General features: G+C 44.4%; 1 protein-coding gene across 1 annotated transcript in view; it reads right to left on the bottom strand.

Moving 5' to 3' along the window:
* LOC310862228 (arf-GAP with coiled-coil, ANK repeat and PH domain-containing protein 3-like) overlaps positions 1-21,793 on the bottom strand; it is a 72,114-nt gene that overhangs the window by 36,059 nt on the left and 14,262 nt on the right. The window contains exons 2-4 of the mRNA XM_083770004.1: positions 8,845-8,902; positions 2,789-2,908; positions 1,717-1,770 (exon numbers count right to left, since the gene is read on the bottom strand). Coding sequence (XP_083626130.1) covers positions 1,717-1,770; positions 2,789-2,908; positions 8,845-8,902 — 232 coding nt within the window. The remainder of the gene's footprint in view (positions 1-1,716; positions 1,771-2,788; positions 2,909-8,844; positions 8,903-21,793) is intronic.

Below are 21,793 nucleotides of genomic sequence, written 5' to 3'. Positions count from 1 at the left end.
CATAATGATAGGGGGGTCCGAGTGCCTTGGGGCCGGGCCTTGCAATGCACATCCTCCTTCCTGTGTCCTGTCTGACTGTCATCCTGCACTCAAACTATACCTTTTAGCACCAATGATGAGTGTGACTAGCTCCTCCTCATATCTGTGGCACATGTCATTTACTCATCCTTGCCTCATCTGTTAAGGACCTGCACCAGGTCAGTCTCATAGCATACATACTAATGTACAACACACACAATGAACACATTTTAGAGACCCTGCATGACATGTTGGGGGTCATACAGGGCCGAAAGCTAATCCATGCTTGCCTCAGTGACCCAGGCCATTAACCTTTCATTTTGTGCTACTGACCTCCCCTCACAGCCAGTACACTGGACTGTGGCGGTTTACCATCACGTTTCTTTGTTCACATTCTTAAAAGAAAACTTTAAAGTGTCATCAAACATGTAATGGGCTCAAGCTAACGGACATCAAAGGCCCACAGAGGCGCAGGAGGAGAGGCAGGGGGTCTGGAACGCTACAGAAGTAGCAGAGCTCCCCGACGATTCATGTGGGAGCATAAAAACCGGCATGATTAAAAACCTGATAACGAAGACGAAAAGCAAAAAAGATCAGTCTGATGATCAGTGAATACATAAAAGGAAACTAATGAGAATGTTCAGAAAGTGTGGACTTGTTTTTTGACAGCTATTTGCAAAGAATCAGAGCTCTGTGGTATAGCTACTGTAAGGCACTGGTTCTCAACTTGGGGTTTCCAAGGACATCCTCGGCTAAAATGTTTTTGAAGCTGGTTCTCTTTTTACCACTAAAGTCTGGCTTTCCGTTTTCCACTTTCTGAAAACTGGTCTGATGCAGTGCATGCAATTCAGATGCGGCGTTACGTCACAAATGCACTCGCCAATCAGAGCCTCACTAAATGCAGAATTATGCAATGAGGGTCACGCGGCGTCACGTGTAAGGTAGCTGTCAACGTTTTGGTCCGTGCGTTTTCTTTCATTCTCTTGGATTACCTATTGTTCTGGTTTATTTTAAAGATTTCATTATGTACAGTTCATAGGTTGTGGAATACTAAATGAGTGCAAAAATACAACAAAGAAAAAGGTAATGAAGGTACAGTAATAATCAGGCCAATGTATGGTCATGTACAGAATGATCAGAGACTGATTTGTCTTGAGAATATAAACCAGACATTGGACGTATGGAATATACCCTTATGGGTCCATTTGGTTGCATGTGTGTAAACCCTCATAGTTAAAATAACAGCACGGATTTTACAGTATAGATAGATTGTGGTCTCAGAGATTTTCTTTTCAAACCATATCAATTGGGGGTCCGTGGTCAACTGTGGTCCTTGACATTAAAAATCACAACCGTGTGAAGTGAGGGGCGCTAATATATTAAAGTCTAACTCATTGATTGATTGAACTTAACATTGTCAAAGTATTTGTATACTATGTGCAGTTACAATAAATTTAATCTAATCTAAATCTAATCTAAAAAAGGTCAACTGGACCCTGGGAATGTACTAAAAAGGGGCTACAGGACCCATGTGGGACGGACATGAATGCCACTCTGCGTTAGCATGTGGAGACAGGATGATGATAAGGGATGCGTCTCCAGTGCTGGCTCACACCGGCATATGTGGCATATATGGCATATATGGCATATATGGGGACAAGTGTGTGTGTGTGGGGGTGGGGGTAGTTGACGACCTACCATGTGGTAGTTGACGATTTCCTGGAGACTTTCCCCACACTTTTCCAGACACTCCTGCAATGAAAATAACACACACAATGCGTTCAGTGTATATTGCGTTAGACAATTCCTCAAGTACATCATTATGCAGATAAAGAAGAAGTGCTGCTGTAATATTGTACAGTACTGTGAATCAAAAAACGACTGCCACTACTGTGCGGGAATGTCGACTCATAGCGTGCGTGGTACCAAATGGAAAGGCTACACACTAAGTGGAAGCTGATTAAAGTGGAAACTTCTTAATGTCCTCAAAGTTAATTTTCATGATTTAGCCGGATTAGTTTTTTACGCAATTATGTTGCACAGAAAACGGGAAATGTAATTTCGGGCCTGATTCTCTTTCCTACTTTCCCTTTTTTTTACGATGGAAAATACAAATACGAACACAAGTTTAATTGTGTTTAAACTCAGAATTAGTCATGATAAGGTTGAAGCCAAGAAGGCTTTTAATAGCACTTAAAGTCAGCGGCAATGAGTCTGCATCTGTCAGCAAAGAGCCAACTACGCTATAAAAACCTGCACATCAATTTAACTCTCGAGTGTCAAGAAACAGACCATCAAGGGTTAAATTAAATCGCATGGTTTGTGATGTGCAGAGGGAGCGACCGTGACGATGCCGTACTGCAAGCTTGACCATGAGTGTGTCACACACACACACACACACACACACACACACACACACACTGTAGAAATCTAAGAAATAGTTTCCCACCTTACTGTATCCAGTGACTGTGAGTGACCAGTGAATAATATTATGTAATATTATTTACCATACTTTTCACCCGGCAGGTTTAACCACTTCACATAAACCTTTTTCTTAGTTGACCAGAGTTCCCCAGGGCTCTGCGCAAATATTTCACTTAACACTAAATCTCTTTGCCGCAACGCGACATGTTGTGAGCTGAATGATGCTCGTCCCAGAATGGAGAGGCTGGGGTTCATATGGTTAACTCAACAATTGGTTGGACAGACAGACACCCTGATTTGGACAGATTGGACACACAAACTGGACCAGCGTCATCGGAAGCCTCACCGATATCATCTCGTCCTTCTTGCACTGCTGGGACAAGTCCCGGATCCCATTGACGAAGAGCTTATTGGCGTTGACATAAGCCTTCCCCGCCTCAATCATCCCACTGCATAGCTTCACCAGCTGGGGAGGAAAGAGAGGGATGGGTTAGTTAGTGTTATGGGTGTGCCAGGGACAACCGGTCAACATCAAAGTGTTTTGTGTCTAATGTGTAGTACAGTATAGGATAACATGTTGTCAAGTATATGAACATTTGTCAAGTATATGAACACAATTATTAAGGTGTGTCACTGACACTGTAGGAGGCGGGCCGTCTAGTTTTTCTCTTTTTTTTTTGTGTCTGATTAATGTACTGTTAAACTGATAACTATGCTGAGTATCTCAAATGCTGTGCTGTGAGAAGGATGGGCACTTATAAGCTTTTAAGCTTCAGCCCATGCCTTTGGTCACCTTCACGGGGCTGTTTTCTTATTTTTCTTTTCCTGCTGATGTAAACCATGCACTTGAATCTGTTCTGTGAATATGTTCAAATAAACGAAACTTGGTCTGACCGTCTGTGCGTGTCTATAGTCAGGAGTGTGAGAGAGAAATCTGCTCTGCACGACACTCACATCAAAGGCATACAGTATTCTGCATCAGATGCTCTATTGCGAACCTCTCACATCTATTTCCAGCGTGCAGCATCTGACACTCTTATTTTTCTGTGTGCTTGTCATCACCACACATGGACATTATGCATGTCACACAGTTGCATGTTTTCTTTCTAAAGTATTCAATTATCAGCTGTGGTAACATGGAGCGTGGTACAGTGGTAGTGTACATTCTCAGGTGGGGTACACATATGACATCATTATGAGAATAGCATGAAGTCAATATTAACCAGGACTTGGGGACTTAAGTCAGACACTGGTCATTTAGGGGTATGTTCCCCACTTACCTTAGGGTAAGTGGAACTTCAGGACTGTGTTTTGTACTATACAGTACAGAATAAAAAAGGTTTGTTTTTGCCATCTTTGTTGAATAGTCTGAGCATGAGCAATTATGTTTTAGTTTATCTTATGCCAGTGTTCATTTTTAGTTGGCTAAGACTAGATAGTTCAAGTAGCCTAGGCAGGCCTAAAGTTCAATGGATTGTTCAAAGACTGAGCTTAAATCAGAATGTGATACTAAAAGTAACACTAAGGTCAGATTCTCACCTAATACTTCGGTAGACTCAGATCCGTATGGGCGGGGAAATGGAATTCTTGCATATTTAATTGGCTGCGGTTTGCCTTCACACTGTCATTCGCAGCAATTGGAAACGCAGCAGGGGGGACCTTTATCAATGTGTTCCATTCATAAACTATAGCCTACACAGTGAAATCTATGGTGATAAAATGACACTCATAACGTGCATGTGTCGTGCCGTCTGGGACCCCCCCCCCTCTCTCTCTCTCTACGCACGCAGCCGCCACACACTGTTCTTTTGGGCATGGAGGCACAGCGCTGCATGAGCGCACTGATATAACTCCCCAGTCCCACACAGTGACAGCACTCCATGTTTACGGCACGCACAGACAGACAGACAGACAGAATATTATGTAGGCTATAATACACTGCAGTGTTTTTATGTGTTTTCTTAAGCAATTGATTAATGTACACGTCCTCATTTCGATCAGGGCTTCAGTCTCCTCATTCACGTCTATCCACAGTAACGGGATATCTTTGCGCTGCGTAAAATATGCCTTCTCCGTCTCCAACTGTGTTCAGCTCCTCACCCGCCACATTATGTTTGCTTCATTTCCTTTATTTACTGCGGATTGCATTCACACCTGCACCGAATCGTAGTCAAGTGCGATTCGAAGCGAAGCGAAACCCACGTTTTTGGGCGGAGTAAAATGCGGTTATTTGCGGCGCATTAGGATTCGAATGAGCCTTCACACCTGCCAAACGAAGCGCACTTTCTGACAATGCGCAGCAGGATTCGTTTTAATCGCAGCAAAGCTCTCTGGTATGAATGTGACCTAAGACTAAGTTGCTAAAATACTGTTAGTCAATTACTAAACTTACTAGGTTTTGGGTTTCTGGTTTAGGTTTATTCTAAGTGGGGAAACAAAGAACCTTTTTTTTTACATGGTGGGGAACATAGAACCTGGGGAACGCTCCCCTCATTTAGGGCTGTGGCTTGAACTTTGAACATGAATGTTTTCTGTGGAACCTTTTTTGATTTAATGTGTTGCAGTCGATGCAAAAAAAAGCATTTTTCTTGGTGCAAATAAAACTTTACAGTAACAAAGGCCTGTCAGAAGGGTTAACTTCTGACCACTGAACTTGTTAAATGTGCCGTAGGCCATTTCCCCAATATCCTTTCTTTTGCTTCTCCAATCCCGAGAGGATTTTTCCCCCTTCACTCTCTCCCCCTCTCTAGCCCTCCCCCCCCCCTCTCTTTCTCTCTCTCCCTCTGTGTTCTCAAGCCAGACTGGGTTCCTCAATACCCTCTTCACCAGCAAAGTCCCACTTCCTCCCAGCTGCTAAGCAGACGTGAGGCTGAGCAAACCTCCTTGTCCCTCTCACTAATTCCCAAGAGCGAGGAGCCCCCACAGAGCTGAGAATGGGCTGAGAAATGTGCTGGGAAGGGACAGTGGGGAATCCCACCTGTTTGCTCATGCAGATCAGTGAATTAGTGCTTCAGCAGTTGGGGTCATGCTACTGTAATATGTGTGTGTGTGTGTGTGTGTGTGTGTGTGTGTGTGTGTGTGTGTGTGTGTGTGTGTCGTGTGTGTCTGTGTGTGTGTGTGTGTGTGTGTGTGTGTGTGTGTGTGTGTGTGTGTGTGCGCGCACGCACACACGCACGCAAGCAATAAAACATACTTAGTTTCCACTGTTGAGATAGAGCATAAAAACCCCATTCAAAAGCACTTGGCAGTTGGCACAGGGAATGAATGCACTGTACATTCATGTACACACATTGCAATTTGCACACATGGCAAGGTTAACAATATGGTCACAGCATGTTCAGCACTTCTCAAGCTGGGGGTCGAGAGACCCACAGATGGATCACAAGATAATCTTAGGCGGGAACGGGTTGAGTTCATATTAGATATTTTATAAAAGCATATAAAGATATGTCTTTCTCTAATATTTACAGCATCTAGACTTCTTCCAGTCATTTTCCAAAATAAAATATCCTATAAAGACAAGAGTGTAACAAATTAGGGTTTGGCATCATAGTTCATTCTATGAACAGCAAGAGGGCGGTTGCAAGAAAGTGCCCTGTCATTTTTGGATCACTACATGAAAAGGCGGAGATTGCTTTAAGCCATCCTGAAACAACTTCATCTATTTATTTATCATATTATACGGATAAAGATGAAAGAATGTGAATTAGTAATATTATACGGATAGGAACAGGATTTTCTTCATACGTTATATTTTTGTGCTTAGAACATTGGTAATCTGCAATGAGAGTGACAGGGTGCAGCATGCCTCACTGGCTCAATAAGTTCCTTGTTCTGATTTTCTTTCCCGCACATAATCTAATTTTCAAAACCCTGTAATTGGATTAGCGTCTTTCATGCAGAGTTCCGAAAACAACCTCAAATCACTCCCAGAACAGCACATATTGTTCTATCAATATGCTATTGCTCCATCGTTACATAGCCTACCTTGGGTACATTTATAAAACATAGCATATAAACGTTATATTTTGCGGAAGTGTGATGTTTTGTTTTTAGGAAACTTGATGGGGGGAAAGATACGAGGAGAGGATAGATATCTGGTAAACATTTTATTGGCGGCAGGAAAGAAAGCTATCACAAGAAAATGGGGACAGATGGAACCTCCAACACAGGGACAATGGGAGGACTTGATTCAGGAGATACATCTCATGGAGAAACTGAGGCTACAGGAAGAACAAATGGTCCAAATGGACAACATTTAAGGCTGAACAGAATGAATAAGGGTATGGGGGAATGAGGAACAACAGTAAATGCCTAGAAATATGTAATGTAACATGCGCAATGTTGATTTTATTTGATTTTATCATGTTTGTTTGTACTTTATGTTTTCTTTTTCTGTATGTGTTTTTCTTTCTTTTGCCATTTGCAGTTACTGTCTCTCAAGAGAATACCAGCTATGTGACTGATGCCAGGCCACAATCACACAATGTCAATTTAGTGTCCTGAACAATTTGGCTATTTCATAGTAGTTGCCCAAAGGAGCCATAATAGCTGTTTCCGAAAAATGATGTAAGAGCAGTGACTGACTGATTAATCCTTCCTCTCACAGACACGTAGTGTAACTCAAGGTCAAACGGAGCAGATGGACATGTGACATTAGCATTAGAGGCCAAACATCTGGCCCCATCGTTAAGGGGAAACCGGATGCTTTGATAAGACTGATAATGTCATTGGTGGCTCGCATCTCAACAAACATGCTAAGCAAGACTGAGATTGATTAAATGTCGTGCCCCTCAGCGGTTAAGTTAACAAAGTTACGTAAAATCCACAGTCTCCATGTATTCATTTGTAACTCATCTGATAGACCTTACCAATGAATTAACGATTAATAGTTTTTTGGGGGAGGGCTTAGTGTAAGTTCCATAATTCCAACATATTTAGAGAGAGCTTTTGGAGAGAAATTAGACTTTCCGTTTAAAGCACTGCAGAGGGGAGGTGTTGTGCTGTCTGTCCAGCTGATGCTTGTTGACGCTCGTTAATGCATCATCTTTTTCTTTTTCTTAACGGTTAACCATACCAATTTCTAAATGGTTAACGTTTGGCCATTACTACAATATACAAATGTAACCAAATGGATCTGTAAGGGTATATTTTCTTTCTCTAGCTACAAGTTGATGTGTATGTTTAGCATATTTACCATACTAGATTCCAAGTGCAAGCATCGACATTTAAAAAAAAAACTAAAATAAAAACGACATTTGAACAGCTATTGTTCCAGAGCTACTAAGGGACTGGGTTTAATCAAAGCCTTGAAAGGCCTGCTGCAAGAGTGGATGTTACTGTGTAAATCACTTTGTTTGTAAACCCTGTACAATTAGACAGCAGTGTGGCACTTTCACAGCCATTATCCTTTAATCCTGCAATACCGATTTATAATGTTATTCCTTATGGAGCATATACTGTAATGTACAGCTGACAACACTAATAATAATCCAATAATAGGTTGCATTTGTAATATATTCATTTCACAAGAAGCTTGTATTACGCCTGCACCGATACCGTACCGAAACAAAATCCAATTATACAACGGTAGCTCTGCCTCATGGGAAGCCATATATTGCGTGGCTTGTCTACTTCCCGGTTCCAAACCATTTCAAGCCGTGACCCCCCAAAATACCAACTCATATTTGAACCGGGGACCCCGACAACCCTGACACCCTACAATTCCAAGTGCAGTAGTTGAGGCATTACAATTAGTTTGACTTGTTGGTTCCACAGATAAATATTGTGAAAATAGCAGATCTTGTAGATAGGCCATTTAAAAAAGAAACGTTGGCTCTTTCTTATATCATTTTGACAATTTGATGAATATTTGACCAGTTTTCCTATGTTCAGCTTTGAGGGTGTGTGTAAACACAAACATTTCTTACGGGTATTGCAAGTGGAATCACCATTTCTCTGTTACATGTGCGCAGTTCAAGATGGCACGCCCCACTGCTGTGGACATCATCGGCTAGCAAGCAACCCAAAGCTAATGTGAGTAGCATTATGACTTGATCGATCATGATAAAAGACCAATTAACGTAAATCTGCGGCAGTGGCAGGGAGCGCGATATTTATTAATTGCCATAGGCCTATGTCTACGGCATTGGCAGGAAGAGGGTTTAAGAGGCCTTAAGACCTTAAACTGGCACTTCACTGGCATCTAAAGATCCCCTTAAAATCATGTGGGGACCCCCCTGGGTGTCCCGACCCACAGATTGAGAACCCCTGTGCTAGTAGGTTACTATAACAAGGGTTGGACTGTGTTTATGATCTCGTTTTGGTGAGGTCAAGTTTGGCCTTGAGATGATTAAAACTTTGTTCACAGAGAACAGTGCACATGCCATGGGACTGTCTTACCTTATCTAGCTTTGCTTCGATTTCCACAACCTCCGTCTCCACCTCGTCGATATTTGCCCTGCGGAGGAGAAACATAAGGAAATGGAGTTGAACTCTTTTTTTTTAATTCAAATCATCAAATGTTTATTTTCCAAAATGGTACATACAGTACAGTACAATGCAGCAGCAAAATTACAAAACTCCCAAACAGCCAGTCCAAGAAACAAAACAATAAAAGAAGATTGATAAAAACAAATAAATAATTTATATATCCAAAATTCGACCCATGTCTCTTTCATTTTTTTAACCTGCAGGATACCACAGAAACTCAGAAAGTAACTCTCTCTCACTGGAAAGCACTGCCATTCTGCAATCTGCTTCTGATTTCTCCATGTCCTCAGACAGCATGCGTATGGTGTTCCATAAATCGAAGAGTGTCAGTAGGGCTGTTCTGGAGAGCCAAAAACCCAGACATGTTCGAGCATAAAGGGCAGAGGTTTTGAGTCGAGTGTATATACTGCTGAGGGAGCGCCCTTAAGTGACTCAGACACTGTCCCGAGAGCAGCTCAGCAGTGGCACACAAATACGAGGAATTAATCAATGTGACTTTTACCATCGCGGACCAAAAAAACCTCAATGCACCTACCCACCCACTGCTGCCCACACCAACATCAGAACCAACACCACTACCACCACACCCAACCACATCTGGAGGTCCCTGGGTGGAGGATGATTTACAAGTCAGGAGTGGGCTAACCGGCTGGCTGACGTCAACCCAAACATCATTCCTCAGACTAGGCCACAGCTGTGGGGCGGTTCCTCCTCCCAATGCTCATTTGACAGCTTCATGTCAATAAGAGAGTGGCTTTATATGTGGAGCTGTGGTCAGAGGCGAAGGATTGTTATTCTGCTTTCTGTCACTGCTGCCCAACCTCCAAAGCCTGCTCCCTGTCTCACTGTGGGAAGAGTATTATGAATCTTGATTCTCCACCACTACAGAACAGATTAGACTCCTAATTTACTCTAACTAGCTATTTGTTAAACACAAACCAACATTTCAAATAAATGTTATTTTTATTTAAGAGAGGGAGAAAGAGAGAGAGGGGGGGAAAGGACATCTGTCTGTGAATTAAGACAACAGCCACCTCACATAGCAACTTTGTGAAAGAAATATAGAGCCGTTTCTGTGCTGTATTATCAACCACGAGTGGCTGCCACAATATGCATCTCTCCCTCTCATCCCTTGGCCTTGGGTGGATTAGCTTGCTTGGCTGGGCTGCAGCGTGCTCAGGGGGAGGAAGGACTGCAGGCACGTGCGCTCTCCTCTGCCTCACCACCCCCACAAACTCTACTCCCACTGCCTCCATCAAAATGGACACGCACACGCCAAAAATAAAGAGGACTGGAAACATACATTACCTAACTAAGCGATACCATACTATTATTGTTCCACGCACGTGTTATTGTAACCTCAACTGATCTCTTACAGGCCACACCCTCCCGCTCACCACGCCCAGCGATAATACCGCAGAGGCTAGCCCACTCATACGGTTTTCATTTATGTTCTTTTTAGAAACATCCCTTTTTTTTTTAAATAATTATGTGATAATACGGAGTTAAGAGAGAGAGAGAGAGAGGCAGAAAGAGAGAAAGCTGTTTGAGGAGGCCCATTTTCCTCAGACTTTTCACCTGCATTTAATTATTGGCATGCCAGTGATAGTCCAATTATACTTTATTTATTACTAGTCCTTACCCGTTCTGAATATATGCAAACAGCAAATCATGTTCAGTGTGTGATGTAATAGATCACATTACTGATAGGGGGGGGAATTGTTTACAGATGGTCTTGGGAAGTTGGGTTGGGCACTAAAGTATAGGCTAATTAAATGCTGTAGTACAATCATAAGTACACCATTGATGTGTGATGTAAATATGGTGGTGATATTCTGCCTATAAATGGAAGTTATTGAATATTTTCAAGGTCGGTGTTGCACTTTGTAGACGGTCCCTAACCGCTCACCGTCTGCTGCCCGTGGAGATATAAGCTATTAAACGGTGAACGCGGAGGTTGGCTTTTTGGGCTTCAAAGCAAGTTGTAGTTTGTTCTTTATATAATCAGGATAAGAATTATATGTTTTGTGTGATTTAGGAACGTGTCGTTGTCATTGCATCTGTCTGTATGTATTTTGTCATTGTGTTGTTCCGACGGCACGGGATCTGTCTTCTCCAAACGTCTCCATTTGGCCGAGCCCGAGACCCCGACAGATAAGCATTCCGTTGTGATCGTGCTGTTCAGTGTGTCACGCAGCCACGCTGGGTGCGCGCAGGGCTGTAAGCTGTCGTTGTCAGTGTCCAGGCTTTGAGCGTGCATGTAGCCCATGTGTAATGCACGGCGAAGGAGGTGGTTGAGGAGGGGGCGGACAGTGTAAATGGTGCATTTATATATAGCGGCGGAGCGGCTGCAGTCCTGGCTGTGTGTCGCTGATCATAAGCCCAGAAACAGTGTCCTCGGAGCGGCTGCAGTCCTGGCTGTGTGTCGCTGGTCATTCACATCCAACACGTATACAGAACAGATGCTCCGACGGGGCTGGGTTTCGCTTCCTACGTCACACTACAAACGGTGACCTATCGAATTATGCGTCCCACACCCCCTCCACAGGCACACAATTCTTCAAGTTACAATTCTCCATGATCGTGTGGTGATGTAAAAACAATATATGTACAGTAAATATCACAGTTGCGTCGGTTAAAAAGTAGCCTAGCTGGATTGTGGGAGCGTGCAGATTTATTTTGGCATGGAGAGATGTGTGCTAATAGTGTGGCTCGGTCGGAGATAGAGCACGGACAAATAAACGGGTTTTTATTCACTAATAAATTCATTATTAATCTTATTGGAAAAATGGCTTCGTTAAGACCTCCATATTATTATGGTCAATGCCTGTGTGAAAAGTGGGAGCGATTGGTGCAGGCAATGAGGAGATAAGTGTTTGTTTCTGACAGACAGACAGACAGACAGACAGACATTCAGACATTCGCTCTATTATTATTAGGATAAACCGACAAGCACTTATTTATTATAAACTGACAAGCACTTTCTAATGACCATTGATTGGACAGTGATTTCATTGCGAAAGCCAAACCACATTGCAGATATCCCCTCTTTAAAGGGCCCCAGACGGAGGTCTCCGTCCTATTAATTAGTACAGTGTGATGCCCTAGACGGAGATTGATTAATAGGACGGAGATTATCGATATCAAAACCGATCGCATCGCTCCTCGATGTTGCGCAACAGTGGGACGTCATCGAAAATGTCCCCCCCCCCCCCCCGTTTAGCCGACGAGACCAAGAATCTTAAAACGTTAATAACTCTTGATCTAAATAATTCCGTCCAATTCTAAGCAAAGATTGTGTGCTAGACGGCCCACCGTGGTCCAGTCGCTAGTCGCGGTAGAATTAATCATACCTCGCGTTGTTGTCGATCGCCTCTAGAGTGTTTTGGCTACATTTAGCTGCTTCAGCCACATCCGGGATAACATCCGGTCCGTCAGTAAAAGTGCTCCGCTGCTATAAATCCTATAAATCGCTGGGCGTTACGATTTAATGGATTAAATAACCCTGGGCAATCAAGGTGTTTACCCCTGTTTACCTGCATTCTCTATTTTGTGAATGCCAATCATTAAAGGCACAGAAGAAAAAAGAATAGCAGATTTCTAAGCTTGTAATGTAGATTGTACATTGAGCCTGTAGATCAGCCGTTTTTGAATAGGGCTTATGGTAAGTGGTTAATGCCGGTAGCCGGTACAAGGCTGGTGCTCTGCCTCAGAGTACATTTTGGAGCACACCTCTCAACAGAACGGTTCCTCCACAAGTGAAGCCGGCTCAGGCTTCAATGAGCCTTATGGTCAGAGGCCTTCTGAGCCCCTGGCCTGCCAGATGTGTCTCCCTAGCGTACGGTCGGGGGGGCAGGGGGGGGGCGGCTTGCAGGACAGCTGCTCCTGATGGCCCCCCGGGGGCCCCAAACCCCCACCTCCCCACCTCAATGCACATGCCTCTAATAATGGATCCACATAGACACCCCCCCCCAGCCCCAGGCATGTAGCTATGGCAACCCTTCATTAAGTGGGCCGCAGTGGTCCCCAATGTGCTTGCAAGTTGACCCTTACTCACGCCACACACAGTGGAGTGGCCACTTAGATAATAACATGACTCACACAACAAGGCCACTGGAAGCATGAGACAGCCATGTCGCCCTAAGGAGTGATCAATGGAACAGGCGCCATTAAAGAATCTATCTATAGTGTCGCAGTCCCGCCCCCTTTCGACACCAGGCCCAGGAAATGATTCCCAACGCATTTTCCCCATAGACATTTCAAAAAGTATTTATTTCAAAACTGTTACGCCGTGGACAAAGCCAACTCGAGTTGTGACAACTCATGACAACAAACACAATATTTTGGACCAAACAAATAATTACAAAGGAGAAAAACACACCAAAATAGTGTTGTAACCTGCCGTTTTTTTCTTCTAATTATTTGTAAGGCCCAAAAAAAAATTGTGTTTGTTGTCATGATTTGTCACGACAAGAGTTGGCTTTGTACGAGGCTTAAAAAGGTCTTTAAATAAATACTTTTTGAAATGTCTATGAGGGAAATGAACGGGGAATCATTTCCTGGGCCCTGGTAGGGGGCGGGACTGCAGCGCTTAGTATAGACTATGTCACACAGTGGCAGTAAACATGGGTTCAAATCTCCTCCATGAAGAACGGTAAGGGGCGTCACTGATTGACCAGCATAAAACCAGTTTATAATGCAGGTATAGGTGTCATTAACACCACACAGCAGGAGTTCAGAACCGGTTAGAGCAGACTGAAACTGACATGCAGTGGCTTGTCTTCGGAAATTAATCTGGGATCGTTTTTGAGGTTTATTTCCGACATGGAACATTGCCGTTCAAGGACCACAGCGGTGGTCCTTAATATAAAATGCCGAGATTGTGCTGTGCAAGCAGGGCTCGGGCTGGTTTCTGGCCCGTCAACGTGCTGACAGGGCGTCCACAGTGGGAAGGACTGAGGTGCTGTTTTTACTACAGCAAAACTCCCCGAGAGGAACGCGCACATATACTAAACGACCTGATTATCTTCTTTCACAATCACAGGCCACCTCACATCTTTAACTGAATTCACATGGTGCCTGACCGCACGCAGTCAAATCCTCACTGTTAATTTAACAGTGAGAGTGAGTGTAAAAAAATGCCATTCTTTACAGCCTCGGAGCTAAATGAAGACAGGATATGACTGTGCAGAGAGAGAGAGAGAGAGAGAGAGAGAGAGAGAGACAGAGACAGAGACAGAGAGAGAGAGAGAGAGACAGAGACAGAGACAGAGAGAGAGAGAGAGCAGCTTCATAGAAAAAGGTGTCGCAGCATTATTGGCATGCAGCAGTATGAGCGCTCCCAGCCGCTCATTTCTATCTCTCGTCTGCTTCTCTGTGAGCTGCATGGCTGTGTAGAGTGATTGCAGCTGAGCACAGACGCCCCAGAGGGCTTGTGTTTTGGAAGACCAAACCCAGGCAGAGTGGACCGCCGGTGGCCTGCGTATGGGTACAGAGCAGGTGGGAGGTCGAGGAGACAGTCAACACCGGGCCCATGTAGTGACCCCTAAAAACACAAGCGGCCATGGGCTCCCAGGCACAACCGCCAGCTGGGGCGCATCAACTGAAGTTGCACGAGGTGGGCGTTTCGGGGTGGAAACTGGGAAGTACCAATGAGTTGCATTGCTGTCCCTCATTTCCTGCACTGCACCGGCATACAAATGAGAACAGCTGTAGCTCAGCCTGGATGCTCGCTTCGAGTGACATCCCTCTGGAATAAGTGAGCGGTTTGATTTTAATCTGCTCTTTGCTCCGTCTCACACTGCTCGATATATACCTTTAATCTGAGCTAAATTTAACAACCAGCAAGCAGGAATTAAGCGATAAGGGGGAGAGAGAGGTTTGTGAGACCACACTGCAAAATCAGTAGTGTAAAGTAAACCAAAGCCTAATTTACTCAATTGTGCAAGGGTATCACTTGCAGAAAATAGCTGATCTATCATCTACAAGCTCACAACACGTCATAATGCGAGCTTGGCTCAGGCTTTACAGTTTCACTCTGGGAGTGAAAGTGACAACCCCAGAGTTGTTGCAATTGCAGTGCAGGGCCATGCAGGACGGGAGGCGGGGAGGCGAGGGTGGGTAAGGGGGGAAGGAGGCTCCATCAGTCTGACTCTGAGGGCCCCGTTGTGACATGGCACGACAGCATTTTGTTCGAATATTGATTGCTTTATAGTTTTAATAGGTCGGAGCGGGATTGTGAGGTTGAATGGGTTGATTGGGAGGGGGTGGTTTTCCTGAGAATGTTCTTCAGCTCTACTGAGCAGCAGACTTGCCCGGTTTATTCTTAGTCGCAGCTCCAACTCCAGCTTTCGTCCTCCTCTCATGAGAAGGCTGGCCCATGCACTACACAGGCTTAATGCAGGGTCAGGCAGGTGCCCTCTAGCTATGCTATGTCAAGCACTATACTGTATAGTACCAAAGATCCAGCTCCAGCTTATTTTCAGAGTTGGCTGGACACGTGCGCAAAAAACATCCTACCTCCCCACACAGTCTCTACCAGCCGTCCTGCGGAGAGAGATAGGGAGACTCCCCTTCTTTTCCCTTTTTACCTCCTTTATGATGAATTCCTGTTCTGTTCTTTGACTATATAGAAGTGTCTAATATATCTCTCCTATATACAGGTTTAATGTTTGTTTTTAGTTCAATGTTTGAATTAAAAACGCCATTGACAAGGAAGGGAAAATGTACGTCATCTTGTCCCCCAACTCAGACATTGAATGCCATTAACAATAAAGAGAATGTAATGTTTGCGTTGGCACAGTTTGTTTTACATCACCATCACATCACCTAATCAACATGAGTTAAGACTTTAATATATTAGCGCCCCTCACTTCACACGGGTGTGATTTTGCAACATTCCATTAACTTAAAATTGCGGTGCCTGAACCATTCATCTGTATTAGTAACACGAGTCACCCGACCCTAATGCTTTTAGGGTGGCGGTGGCAGGAGCAGTTCAAATGCCTCCCAAAATACCCTTCCTGAAATGCCTTCAAAATCCAGGCCATTACTTCACAAGCCCAGGCTTTTATCTCCAATTGAAAGCGTACATGCTCTCCTGAAGCTCCTCTTACTCAAATTGGCACCGCTGTTGTGAGAGAGAGAAGGCCCCCAATCCTGCAATCCATTACTGCAGACCCAAAGAGAGAGTGCTTGTTGAGCCTCAGATCAAGTCTTCAACACACATCTGCACTAATGGCTTCACAGACCATGTGTGCGGCTCCAGCAATAATTACTCATTTATGCCTCAATTACAACATGCCAGGAGCACGGGGCATTAAGCTGTCATCGGATGAGCAGATTCACTTGCATGTTCTGTAGGAGTCGTGTACAAACGGGGCCAAGCTGTATCCGTCACAGGGTTACGATTTTGAGGCACAATATTTTCAGCCTATGGTTTCTTCCTTCCCTTCCCCCCTTCCAGTGTCTTACTGGTCCAAATACTTGGGTGTAGCCAACAGCTGAGTGGCAGCTATTCACCAAACCCCGTTTCCAAGGCGATAGCCAAATAGACTTAGAGACAGTGCCCCCCCCCTCACCCACCATTTCACCACCCACCCGCCCTCCACAAATACTCATTCAGTAGATTGAATACAGCAGGACCACCAACAGCTTGCAGTATACTATACGTTTCCTAAATGAGGACTTGGTGGGCCTAAGTTTAGGATTCTCTAAACAGCCGTCTGACACAGGCCGAGTTCAGGCAAATTATGGGCTTTCATGCAATTAATGACTACTGGTCATCTGACTCATCTGGATATGGATTTTGTCTGTGGGTGCTTCGTGTCCCCACACAGCGGACCAGTTGTCCAATTGACTCCAAAGTTTAACTTGGCATAAGTATCGCTCATGTGTCTGGGCATTTAACTGGCTACTTTGCATAAACAGTCCATTTCTGACCCAGATTATGGCCACCAGACGACCGGCCGTACTTGCCCGTGCCATCTGCAGGGCTCCAGTGGAAAGTGAGCTGCAAGGACCCGAGCTGGTCACATCATGTGGGCACAGTTGTTAATGTGGCCAGACAATGGCTCACTGCTTGGTATGGAAGATTGGGGTATGGGTGAGTGATATCGGTTGTGTGGGGGGCTCGGGGGGGCTATGGGGTGGGTGAGGTGGGGGAGTGGGTATGGGGATCTTTCAAGTAGAAAGGGGATGGGAAGATTGGAGGAAATGGCAGGGTGGAGAAGGGTTCGTCAGGGAGGAAATAAAGATGTGTAAAGGTCGCTCTCCAGTAAACAAACTAATTCAGACTACTAGTACACTTACCGCCGCTGCCAACTGGTGGAGAGTTACCTTAAGAAGCCGGGTGTGGAAAGAAACAGCTGACTTCCTCTCAGAGGACTTCATTGGTCCTCTGAGAGGACCATGCACCATGCAGGACTTTCAGGCTGCATGCCAAAGCCCACACTCCCCCAAGGGCACTCAGTAAAGTACCGACTAAAGTGACAGTGACAGGCCTAACTGCTACCTGACCCAGCAGTGTCCTCACGTGTCACGTGCCTGTATAGAGAGGCGTACAGTATGTCAGTCCTCTCTAAGGATTTAGCTAAATCTCATACAATTCTGGAAAAGGGCAGTGAAGTGAAATACCCTTCAGGCTGAGACCGGAGGACGTGTCCAATGCCACACAAACACACCAAAGACCACTTGTTTAAGCCAGGGGTTCTCAAATGTTTTTGGCTGGGGACGCCCAGAAATGCCTTGGCCATGTCTCTCGACCCCCAATACAAATTGATGGCTACAATAACAGACAGACACAGACACACACACTAAAATGTAGGCATTTAGAAGATAACCCAGAGCAGTAAAGCAAGAACAATACATGATAATACATCAAATACATAGAAATAGTCATCAAGGATCATAAGTAAGCTAAGAACATAACATCCGTCTAACAGTAGGATATCTGTACAATGAAAGTACACACTATAGAATGTTATGTCTACAATACTGTATGCTAGGTAAATTACGTACATCATTTTAGCCTTTGCTAAGGTTGTCGAGGCCAGGCGCTGCGAGTGCTACGGCAGGTACAGCAGTACAGCAGTGCTGCTACAAACAATTGTTATTGGGAGATATGAAAATCGGAGAGAAAGCCCATTTTTGCTCTGGATGACAGCGCCAGGGTGAATGAGCTAAGCTTAATAATGTCTTTAATTTGTTGCCGTTGTGCAACAAATGATAAATTAGGGTTCACTCCGTTGTGTCTTCAAGGGAGAGGACGTGCGTATAGCACCACAGCTGACATGCTATACTGTACATGCCAACAGTGTCCCATCTGTCTTGCCAGCATGTACTGCATGGCCTACCCGCTGACGCTTATGGGACAGGTGCCTGAGCTCACCTTTTCTGACTGACTACCGGAAAATAACTATAGAGGAAGGTGGTGGTGGTAACGAGTACGCCATAGTGCTGAATCTCCCCTGCACAGAACTCAGAAAGGCATGCATTGGGCCGGGTCTGACTCAAGAATGGGTTTATTTTGAGAGTCAATTAGCATATGGAGACCAGCTGAGATCGCGTCAGACCATTAGTAATCACACACACACACACACACACACACACACACACACACACACACACACACACACACACACACACACACACAGCTAAGAGAATGGGGGTGTTTGTGTCAGGAGCTGGGGATTTGTTCTTGGCTCACATAACATATTCCCCCTCTTGACTGCACACAGACCTTACAAAATCAACACTCCATATTTTGGAGAGGAGATATTATCTAGTCTGTCGGGGGGGTTGAGACTGGAGTGTTCTACCTCGGATGACCAGGCCTGCCCGCTGAGGCTGAACTGTTGCCTGTCTGCTTTTCTGCCACACCTCATGTGTGCCACACACACCCCCTGTCTGGGTCACCGGCCTCAAAGCCGCCCCCTTCGTCGTCCCCGTACACCACAGAAACACATAAATCATGAATGGGCAGCATGTCTTAAGGGCACGATATAATGTTCTTGCGGAAATCTGTCCCCAAAAAGTTGCTGGAAAATAAAGCAAAGATATTGCCGAAAAACGTGTTCTATTAAAGTGTTTGATTTCACACTTTATTTGGTGTAGGAGATGGAGACCTATGATTTACATTTTCTTTTCCAGGACTTTTCCCCCTTATGTTATTCATTAATATGTTATTCATCATTTGGATATTAGATCACGTAGCGATTTGGTGGCTCGGCCATTCAATATATCGACCACATGATTGCACCGTCCTTTGCCTAAAGTAATTGTAAAGTTTTGAGGACAGAATGTGCGCGTGCGTGCTTGCAGATGTGTGCCGCGTGTGAAACACTTCAAATGTAGCAAAGCATTTTCTCTGCCGTTACAAAACCTGCTGTTCGAGTATGGCTCTGAGACCGTTAGTGTCTCCTTGGGCCTTGAACAACATGTGCACATATTTTCACTCCCTCCCTTGGAGAGGGAGAGAGAGAGAGACATTAGTTCTGGCCCTGTCCAACAACCAGCAACGGTTCACAGGCTCTCAGCCCAGCCAAGCAGTAAAGCAGCCAGGCAGGCAGGCAGTCCCCAAGCAGAGGAGAACATTCCCCGTTTAATCTGACCACATGAATCCCATCTTCTTAATACTATAGAGCGGGAAACATAGACACATTCTTCAGCAGAGACATTCAAACCAAACAACTTAAGACTCCTCTGGCCCATGAGAACCAAGTTCTTGCTATTTACTGTATGCTCCTGCTGCCAGTGTTTGGAATATTATGTCCAAAGGAAAAAGCCCAACGGTCAGGTTCCGCTTTTCATTTGAACACAATTCTTTGATAGGGCTCGTTCCCTGGCGAATTAATGCAGTGCAAAATAAACAAAAACTGCAGAAACCTCACCATAAATGCAGGAATGTTTTAACAAGAAACGGGCGGTCTTAAAGTGGCATTAAAACAAAACAGAAATATTCCGTGGATGTTAATCAAATATGAATGCTCTGCAAGTTAAGTAGGGAGTGCCATCTAGTACAATCATTGCACTATTACTATCTCACATAAATGGAATGGAATTCTTTATATAGAGACATTATCACATCCACCCAGACACACAGTCTGAGAGTGACTCCTGACCCTGTTGCGACCCCTGCAAAACTGTGACCTAACCTCTAGGGAGAGGGCAGCTGCCCCCAGGGGTTACGCAGGTTTCAACACCCAAGTTTCTTTTAAAGCCTTTTGTAAGAACATGAATGATTTCACATCCATACGAGTCCCTGAATCACTTCCAAAGGTAAATTAAGTTAGGCTATTCCAGTTGAGCATATAATGAGTGGATATTGGTCCCATGTTGGTTTCATTTTGGTGTATTGATCAGATCAATACAAATCATTCCCCAAATCACATTTTAAAAACAAGACTGAACTTAAGTAATGTTAATTGTTAACTTCGGGATTCAATCTATCGTATGATCTGACCAAGTTGTACGGCCTCGAATTCAGACAACTGGATTTAAAACCCCAGTGTGCCCCTGTACCACACAGGAGGTTGAACTTCACAGGCAGCACAGACTGGTAGAGAAGAGCTATACTGCGCTATAGTCGAACCTGCCAAAAGACACATTCTCTCCCAGCAGGCATCTCCTCCGATTCTTCACAGTCAGGATCCAGGGAACAGCGTGTCAGATGGACACAGACGCTCGTTCTGACCAATAGCGACAGCTGTGGCTCTCATTGCCGACCGTTTTTCATTCAATCCATTCAACTACTGTTCTGCTGCAGTGTGGAAAACGGGACTAGGACATTGGAAACTTAAAGTAAATGAGAAATATAAAAGGCAAAACCACAGAACAAATTTAGTTCTGTCAGATACACTGTATGTATGAGAGGTGGCTAAATCAAGTAGCCCTGTTTCTAGTCAAAAAAAATACTGTTTGACTATATGAAGTCATTTAGTGACTTCAGAAGTTTCTGCGATACCAAAATAATGGCAATAACATTGTTGCCATGTTAACTGTCCTGGCTTAGAGCTTTGTGCTACACAGAAATGGCAAAACATCTGGATCATCTAATTTTAGCCTCTGTCCAGACAGAGCAGAGGCAGATTTAAGGGGACATGACCTGAGCAAATCCATACTGTACTTCGACTAATGGAACAGAATTAATTTGAGGATGTCAAGATATTTGATGTCCTTGGTCAGTGTGCAATTTAAAAATCATATAAAAGCACGTCCCGGGCACCCAAAATTATAACCCATATGCGGCAGAAAGTCACATGTTTTTCTCTCCTACCGTATCTTAACTTGGAGCTATTCTTTCCTGTGTCAGCCTTTCCACTAATGTCAAAGCTCTGATGACGAGGCAGCTTTGGAGCAGATGTCTTTTGCACAATAATGCCTTTCATTCAAGAACTCAATACGACTGGATGGATACACTTCAGTGTCGCAGATGGACATTTAAATAAATCAATCTTGGAAAAAAAGTCTCTTTGTATTGTACTTGCTGGGAAGAAAACAGTAACTCTATAACACCATTGTTGCTTCTTACAAGCATCCTTTCAGAGCATTTCCAAATTGTTTGGATAACCTGATAGCACAGCCATTATTCTGTGGGTCCCAGAGGGACGTCTGTTATTTGTTGCAGCCTGGCTGTTCGTCAGAGATGGAGGGTTTAACGGGTGGTGGACTACTGGTGGCACACTGGGTTCAGGGCCAATGCTTAAACTGGGAATCGTCAGGGGATTTGTAACTGCATGGCTCGGGGACGTGTGCCCATTCTAAAGCCCCTGGAGCCCCTTTACAAATCAGTTTACATTCTCTGTGAACGATTGTTGAGATTGGTCAAAAAAATATCAATTTGATCTATCCATGCCGATCG

Source organism: Protomyctophum parallelum (genome assembly GCF_964188405.1).
Source record: "Protomyctophum parallelum genome assembly, chromosome: 7".
Classification (NCBI taxonomy): domain Eukaryota; kingdom Metazoa; phylum Chordata; class Actinopteri; order Myctophiformes; family Myctophidae; genus Protomyctophum; species Protomyctophum parallelum.
Note: the sequence above shows the minus strand (reverse complement) of the source record. Positions and strands in the feature narration are given on the sequence as shown.